Source organism: Cynocephalus volans, chromosome 10 (genome assembly GCF_027409185.1).
Source record: "Cynocephalus volans isolate mCynVol1 chromosome 10, mCynVol1.pri, whole genome shotgun sequence".
Classification (NCBI taxonomy): Eukaryota; Metazoa; Chordata; class Mammalia; order Dermoptera; family Cynocephalidae; genus Cynocephalus; species Cynocephalus volans.
The window spans coordinates 106,138,179-106,146,974 of NC_084469.1; the positions used below are offsets into that span (position 1 = coordinate 106,138,179).

Below are 8,796 nucleotides of genomic sequence, written 5' to 3' on the forward strand. Positions count from 1 at the left end.
TGTGTAATTGTGGTACAGGACACCCCTACACTGAGTGTGTATTGAGGGGGGTTTCCTTTCTAATCCTCCTCTTTAATCTGGTCAAAAGGGGCTGACTTATTCCTGAAGGGGGCCTGTGATAACACCATAAAGGGTCCCTTCTCTGTATGACACTAACCGTTGGAGCCCATCAGGCTGGTTTTGACCTCTCCCTCGGAAAAGCATCCCCTCGCTCTGGAAAATCCGTCTACGTGCCTTATGTCCCCACACGTGGCTTCCTACGATCTTCCCGAAAAGTCTATCGCGTGGCTGCCAGACAGCTCAGTGTCACTCACATATTTATAGTTTTTACTGGACACTTGCTCTGCAGGTCATTTATTGAAAACTTTAATTACAATAGGCTTGATCATATTTTGCATTTAAAGAGGTGCCTCTTTATGTCTGCCACTGGCTTCCTCTGTCAAAACTACATTGATTTAACTTCAAGAAGAGCATGAAACTTTTACCTAGGGACAAAAATCCCTGTTAGTAATTTAATTTTTTTTCTATTTACAAAAGCTTAGCAATTGATGCAGAAAAATTGTGAAATTCAGAAAAGCATGAAAAATGTATGCATATGTAATCACACAATTAGAATCTTATCATTTTGTATTTTGATCTCAAAAAGCACATACATGAGAATTCTTTTTATGTGATTATTTAGTCTTGAAGACATAACCATAATGATGACTCTCAGTATTTGTATGTTTGATTTATTCTTCTATCAGGATGTTAGGATTTTGTTTTTCCCTTAATGGTTTATAAGGACATTTTGCAATCACTTAGGATATTTCCTTTAAAAAAAATTAAATGCTGCTACTATGAACATTCCTGTACATGTAAGTCATATTGTTTCTTTATGAGAAAAACCTAGATGTGGGATTGCAGAGCCAAAATAGGCTTTGGATATGTATATATATAGACAAATTGTGTGCTCTTGCAACCACCAGTTCAAGGATAATGGTAATGACCTAGCTCAGCTCACACACAACAGCATGTAGCACTCATTTCTTATCCTTAATCTGTGCCAAGGTGATATTTGAAAAACCCTATCTTTTAAAAAATTGAGGTAAAATTCACATAGAATAAAATGAACCATTCGAAAGTGGACATTTCAGTGGCATTTAGTAACTTACTGATCATATGTTGTGCAAACACCACCTCTATCTAGTTCCAAGATATTTTCATCACCCCCGAAGGAAACCCCATCCCCATTAGCAGTCACTCCTTGTTACCCCTTCCACAGCCTGTGGCAACCATGAATCTGCTTTCTGTCTCTATGAATTTGCCTGTTCTGGGCATTGCATATAAATGGAGTCCTATGCTATGTGGCTTTTTTTGTCTGGCTTCATTCGCTGAGCATGGTTTTGAGGTGCATTCATGTTGTAGTGCGTGTCAGTGCTGCATTCCTTTTTTTGACTGCATAATACTCTATCGCATGGCTACCCCACATTGTGTTTATCCATTCATCACCTGATGGACAAATGGGTTGTTTCCACCCCGTGACAATTTTGTGAATAGCGCTGCTACGAACATTCATGTGGAAGTTGTTTGAACACCCATTTTCAATTCCTGTAGGTCTATACCTAGGAGTGGAAATGCTGGGTCCCATGGTAACTCCATGGTTAATTTTGAGAACTAGCTACCTTGTTTTAATTTGCATTTCTTTGATTATCACGAGATTAAAACAATGTTTCTCAATGTGGATATTGTTCCATTTGCTTATTTTCTACGGAGGTGTTAAAGGCCCACTGGCAGCCATAGCAAGAGGAGCCTCTGTCCTGGTACTGATGCTTCTGAGAACTGTGCTCTGACATTGTTCTGTCCTACCCCACCCCAAGGGGTGAAGAGTCCACAGAACTGAGTATGTGTTGACCTAAAGCTTGCACCCATTGTAGACAAAGCTCTACAAGATCCCAGAATTCCCTGTCCAGGTGGCTCCAAGCCATTAGCAGGGCCTGATAGTGACTCCTTCCTGGGTCCCACCCCACCATGTGGACATACGGCTGGTGTGCACACTGAGATGTGATCGGGCAGTGACTGCTGGTGGAGGGTGTAGCTGCAACTTGACTTGCATGGATGTGGTGTCCATACACGTCCACACGAGGACCTTGGAGAGCAGGATGGCTCCTGGTGTGGGAAGAGAAGGGGACAGGTTCTGGCCCAGGAACAGGCTCAGGGAGCTCCCCACCTCATCACATTCTGCTGTGGAAATCTGAAGAGTCCAGGAATTAATTCTAAATTCGAATCTGGCTTTCCTGGTCCTTACAAAGGCATGTTTCTCAATGCAGGGAGTTAGACCATGTTTCATTTAAGTGTTTGTTAACTTCATGTTTAACCTAACTATTCAGTCACGTGGCATGTGGGTCTTCATCTGAACTCTGCAAGTTGGGGGGTAGACCCGGGGGTATGTTTTTTTCTTAATGATTTGAAAGAGTTAAACATTTTTTAGGATTTAAAATTTTTTACTCCATGATTTGCTTCTAAGTTTGCTTCAATTTAACAATGTTTTGTGATGTTCAGAAAGGACACTTTAAAAATAGTCATATCCCATCCCCTTTTTCTCTGCAAAGTTTTCCGTGTAACTGAGTTTCTATCATTCTCTCTGTAAAAAACCCTGCGGATCTCTCTGATATCGTTTAATTTACAGGCAAAAGGCCTCTTCTGAATACATGCTCTGGGCATCTCAGTCTAGCATGCCTTTTCTTAGATCTGGATTTGCTAAGTGGAGTCTGAGGTTCTTGGTTTAGGGTTTCATTTTGCTTTGGTTTCTGAAGATTGGAAGTCAGGCTTGACTTTTTTTTTCAGAGCATGAATCCCTCAGAGAATCTCATTGAACTTCCTCCTTAATTGAAATACTTTTCAGTTTCACTTGTGCTAGATCAGAGGTTGGCAGACTACAGTCTAAAAGCCAAATGTGGCTCCCTGCCTGTTTTAAATAAAGTTTTATTGAAACACAGCCACACACATCTGTTTTCCTTATTGTCCGTGTCTGCTTTCATCTTGCAGTGGCAGAGCTGAGCAGCTGTAACACAAATTGTACAGCCCAAAATGCCGAAAATATTCGCTATCTGGCCTGTTACCAAAAGAAGTTTGCATCCTAGTGCTAGACCAGCATGGGTGTCTACTTCCTACTTTCTGATTTTCCTTTTTTCATGAAAAGTGGGCATCTATACCTTACTGCCTTTTTGCTCCTGTTAAGTTTTTCCGTGGTCCTGGCTTGTCTTCTTTTAATAACCAGACTATCTCTGAACTTAAGCACATTATTTGTTGTTTTTCTCTACTTTGTTTTTTATTTTATTATTTTGGGGGGGTTGGGGGGCAGCTGGCCGGTAAGGGGATCCGAATTCTTGAACTCGGTGTTTGTTTTTCTCTACTTTATATGTTCTCAGAGTGCAATTTTAAAATTTATGTCCAAAATGAAAATTTCGACACTTCAAACACTTAAATGGTCATTCTCAATTTCTACCATCGCATTGCTGCCGATGAGTATTTTTAGGGATACAACCAGTTAATTTTTTCTCTCCTATGTGGGTCACTGGCTTGCAGATTTCTCAAAGCGCCACTAGATGGTGCACAAATTGGACCTCTCCTGCCCGCTCCCCCACTCCTTCCTTGTTTCAAAGGAGGTATTTGAAGGAATAATATAATTTAATTGACAAATAAAAATTGTATGTATTTACCATGTACAACTTGAAGTTTTGAAACATGTACACATTGTGGAGTAACTAAATTGAGCTAATTAACATGTGCATTATCTCACAAACTTATTTTGTGGTGAGAACACATAAAATTTACTCTCAGTAATTTTTAAGACTACAGTACATTGTTATTAACAGTAGTTACCATGTTGTACAAAGGATCTCTTGAACTTACAACTTCTAAATTTTGTATTTTTTGACCAATATCTACCTAACTCCCAGCCCCCTGGCTCCTGTTAACTGCTATTCTACTCTCGGACTCTATGAGTTTGACTTTTTTAGATTCCACATATGAGTATGATCGTGTGGCACTTGTCTTTCTGTGCCTGGCTTATTTTACTTAAACTAATGTTCTCCAGTTTTACATGTTGTGGCAAATGACAGATTTTCTTACTTTTCAAAGGCTGAATAGTATTCCATTGTGTATAGATAGCACATTTTCTTTATCTGTTCATGGATTGATGGCCACTTGGATTGCTTCCATATCTTGGATATTGCAAATAACGCTGTAGTGAACAGGGGAGTGCACAAATCTCTGCAACATGCTGATTTCATTGATTAACTCTTCATGAGCAGGGAAAGATTGTCACAGGACCATTTTTCTTAAAACCAAGTCTTATGTTCCAATGAGTGCAAAATATTCTCAGAAGCATTTATACGGATGAGTGTGTGTGTATACACACACATTTGTTTACATTCTGCGATAGCAGGTTCATCAAGTAAAAATGAAAAAACTATCACCAATCCAGGATCTCTACTGAAGCCTCACCACATGAATTAAGGTGGACAATAAATTCAGTGTTACTTTTCATTGAATTCACCCAGATTTATGCATTTGCCAAAATGCCTAGGGCCCACAATGTATCTGGAGGCTCAAGAAATTATTTTGATTTCTTTTAAATAAGAAGGGAAAAAAAATGAGCATTTAGGGTTGAAGATTATAGTCATCTTTACGTCAGCACAATCATAAAATATACTTTTTAGTATTTTTTATGAGGGAAGGCAAAATTGCCTACAGCCTATGAAAGTCCTGATGCTTCCTGGACAGGAGGATTTCTAAAAGTGTTATTTGGTTCATTTCGGGTATCAGTGTTACCGGCTTTGCTTTCTCAAGTATTTTCATCTGAATTCTGGAAAATTCTGTAAATTGCTCACCCTTATCCTCTTGGACTTTATTGTTTCTTGTCCACCAGCCAAACTTTTATTCTTTGTACCTGTGGCAAGCTGGAAGTGCTGGGGAATAAGCACATCCCGGGCCAAGGACTCACAAGAGTTGGTGGATAAATACCCCAGCTCTCTCGCTGCTCAGGTGGGATACACTGAGGTGTGAGTTCCTCAACACCTCTCAGGTTCTCCAGGTAGGATTCAATGCCATTTACCCACAGTGGTAATTTCCTTGATGTTGCGCCATTTATTGACTGTCTGCCTTCCCTGTCTCCCTTTTTTTTTTACCCGTGTTTTTCGGGGTCATCTCTCAGATAAACTCTTTGCTCTTGAATCCTTATCTGGGAGCTATTTCTAGGGGTACTCAAACCACAGTTCTGATGTTTTTTACCGTCCCCCTATTCCAAAAGTTTTTTCCTTATACATTCCTGTGATTTTCCAATCTATTTTCCTCCTAAGTAATGGACTATTTTAAAAGCAGTTTTAAGCTTACATAGGAATTAAGCAGAAAGTACAGAGAGTTCCCCTACCCCTAGCCTCCCCTCCAACACAAATACACTTTCTCCTATCATTAAAGTCTTACATTAGCATTGTACATTTGTTCCAGGTATGAACCAATATTGATACATTATAATTAACTCCATTTTACATTCAGTTTCCCTCTCTGTATTGTACAGTTCTGTGGGTTTTGCCAAATAGTTTTCTTAGGTATCATTTCTGAGGGTCTTTTTTCTTTTTGTAAAAGAAGGACGATGACCCCACTCCACCCCCTCGTATCTGATGAAAAGCACCCCCTAAAGAAGTTGCTCTCCTCTCAGGCTCCTGAGAAGCAGCGGGAAAACGGGACTCGGCTGGTGACGCAGTTCGTGCTGGTGGGATTCTCCAACCTTCCAGACCTGAGGACCACACTCTTCGCGCTGTTCCTCCTCACCTACCTGGTCACCCTCAGTGGCAACGTGACCATCGTCACCATTATCCACGCGGACCGGACCCTCCATACTCCCATGTACCGCTTCCTGGCGGTGCTGTCCCTGTCGGAGACCTGCTACACGCTGGTCACCATCCCCAACATGCTGGCTCATCTGCTGATGGAGAGCCAGGCCATCTCCATCGCGGGCTGCCGGGCTCAGATGTTCTTCTTCCTGGGCCTGGGATGCAGCCACTGCTTCCTCCTGACCTTGATGGGCTATGACCGGTATGTGGCCATCTGCCACCCGCTGCGCTACTCGGTGATCATGAGACCCACCATCTGCTTGTGCCTGGGAGCCCTGGTTTTCTGCTCTGGGTTCTCGGTGTCCTTGATCGAGACCAGCCTGATCTTCTCGTCGCCCTTCTGCCGCGGACAGCGCGTGGAGCACTTCTTCTGTGACATCGGCCCGGTGCTGAAGCTGAGCTGCGCCCAGGGCGCGCGCACAGCGCTGGGCATCTTCTTCCTGAGCGTCCTGGTAGTGCTGGTCTCCTTCCTCCTCATCCTCCTGTCCTACGCCTTCATCGTGGCCGCCATCCTGAGGATCCCGTCGGCAACCGGCAGGTGCAAGGCCTTCTCCACCTGCGCCGCCCACCTCACCGTGGTCATCGTGCATTTTGGCTGCGCCTCCATCGTCTACCTGCGGCCCGAGTCTGGAGGAAACCCCGACCAGGACCGCCTGGTGGCTGTGTTCTACACGGTGGTGACGCCGCTGCTGAACCCTGTGGTGTACACTCTGCGGAACAAGGAGGTGCGGGTGGCTCTGAGGAGGACCCTGGCGCGCAGCCGCGGAGTGAGGCAATGAGGACTTGATCTGCATTTCAGGCCGCTCTTCCCGGGACTCAGTTTCCCCACTTTGAATACTGGGACCACTCCCGTACTTTAAGTGAAATAACCTTTCTTAACTACCAGTGCCTGAGACCCGGCATCAACTCAGTAAAGGGTGTCTTTTCCCATCGCCTTTTCTTGGCTCCGAGGCAGCGTGGTCTGCAGTGCCCAAAACGCACCGGCAGGGGGCGCCCCGACGTTGGCCCACAGTGAAGGGTGGCGTTTGGCCAGCGGGGAGGAGTTATTGGCACCCAGTCCTGCAGGCAGGGTTTATTTTATCTCACTGAGAAAAGTCAACCTTTTTTTTTTTTTTTTTTTTTTCCGGGTGGGTGGGTTGCGGGGGGCCGGTTTTGACTGTCACCACCCCAAGGCTGCTTGGGTTTTTCTTCCTGCCAGAATTGAATCACACAATTAAATGCAGTAGTTTATTACTAGCTTCTAGCTTTCTTCCTTTTGGGTGTTTTATTTCCTCAGTGTATCATTGTATTAGTCCGTTTCTGTTGCTTATAACAAAATATCTGGAACTGGGCAATTTATAAGAAAATGAAATTTATTGCTTACAGTTTCAGAAGCTGGGAAGTCCAAAGTCCAGGGAACATAGTTGGGGAGGGTCTTCTTTGGTGGTGGCTTTACAGCATTGCAGGGGTCTCACGTGGCAGACGATGGCAGAGGAGAGGGAGAGGGACAGGAGGGAGAGAGAGATTGATTCTCACATGTTCTCCTTTTAAAGCCCTCAGAACCACCCTGGCCACCTTACTAACCATCCACTATGGCATGGCCTTACAGCCTAGTCACCTCTTCAAGGCCCCATCTTTCAATGACCATCATAGGATTTCCCACACTCAACAGTTACACTGGGGATTAAACTTCTAATATATGAACTTTGGGGGACACGATTCAGTCAATCTTCAGCAATCGTGGAAGAAAAAAGTAAAGGGGAATTTAACAACAAAAATTTTTTTCATTGACACCAGAAATATATAACATAAAACTTGCCATTTTAACCTTTGTTAAGTGTACTCGTACATTTGGTGGCATTTAGTACATTTACGATGTTGTGCAAACATCTCCACCGCCCATTTCCAAAACTTTTTCGTCATTCCCAACTGAAACTAGGTAGCCATCAAGCAATGAATCTTCCTTTCCCCTCCTCAGTATCTGGTAACTTCTAATCTACTTTCTGTCTTCATGAATTTACCCGTTCTATACATTTCATCTAAGTTTAATCATGCAATATATTTTCTTTTGTGTGTGGCTTATTTAATTTAGCATAATGTTTTGAGGAATTGCCAAATTGTTTTTCCCAGTGGCCACACTGTTTTACAATCCTGCCAGCAGAGTATGAGGGTTCCAATTTCTTCACATCTTTGCCAATACTTGTCATTTTCTGTTTTTAAAAATTATAGCCATATTAACAGATATGAAGTGGCGTCTCAATGAGGTTTAGTAGTTTACCTTTGTGTATGTGAACACTGGTGATGGACTGAGATCATCCAAAGTATCTTCTGTGACCACAATGAAAACAAATGAGAAATCAGGAAAACTGTGCAAATATGCAGAAATTAAACAACACAGTCTTCACCAAGGAGTCAAAGAAGAAATTACAAGTTAGATTGGAAAATGCTTTGAGATGAATGACAATGAGACACAATCTACCAAAATTTAAGGGATGCAGCAAAAACAGTGCTCAGAGGGCAATTCATAGCTGTAAATGTTTACATGTAAAAAGAAAGATCCCAAATCTATAACCTAACTTTACACCTCAAGGAACTAGAAACAGAAGAGCAAGCTAACCGCTGGTGAGGGGATGACACCGTGAGATTCTCCAGGGAAATGTGGTCTATGCCCATCGTCCTGTGTCTTCCATATGTCCCAACAGGTCCACTCTTTTCCACTCTGTCTGACATCTCAGAAAACCAATGTGTATTGGCCACATTGATGGGTTCAGTGGCCACTGGCTTCTGGTTGGGTTTGGCCAGTGGGAGGCACTGGCAGGAGATGAAGGAAGGAGGAGAAAAAGGTCAGGGTCTTGCTCTCCAGATCTTTCTCTGACTGGTTGCCATAGGTAGCTGTTATCTTAACCAGAGGCCACAGGTCTTTCCCCAGAGCCATTTTCTC

The 8,796-nt window shown here is 43.0% G+C and overlaps 1 protein-coding gene across 1 annotated transcript; it reads left to right on the plus strand.

The window, feature by feature from the left end:
• Nucleotides 1-5,635: 5,635 nt before the first annotated feature.
• Nucleotides 5,636-6,655, plus strand: LOC134387605 (olfactory receptor 10T2-like). The gene has a single exon (XM_063110028.1). It carries the CDS (start codon nt 5,636-5,638, stop codon nt 6,653-6,655), a length of 1,020 nt encoding a protein of 339 aa, XP_062966098.1.
• Nucleotides 6,656-8,796: the final 2,141 nt, after the last annotated feature.

Bases quoted from the DNA above. Each gene is read 5' to 3' on its own strand.
- LOC134387605 (XM_063110028.1), top strand. From the start codon at position 5,636: ATGACCCCACTCCACCCCCTCGTATCTGATGAAAAGCACCCCCTAAAG.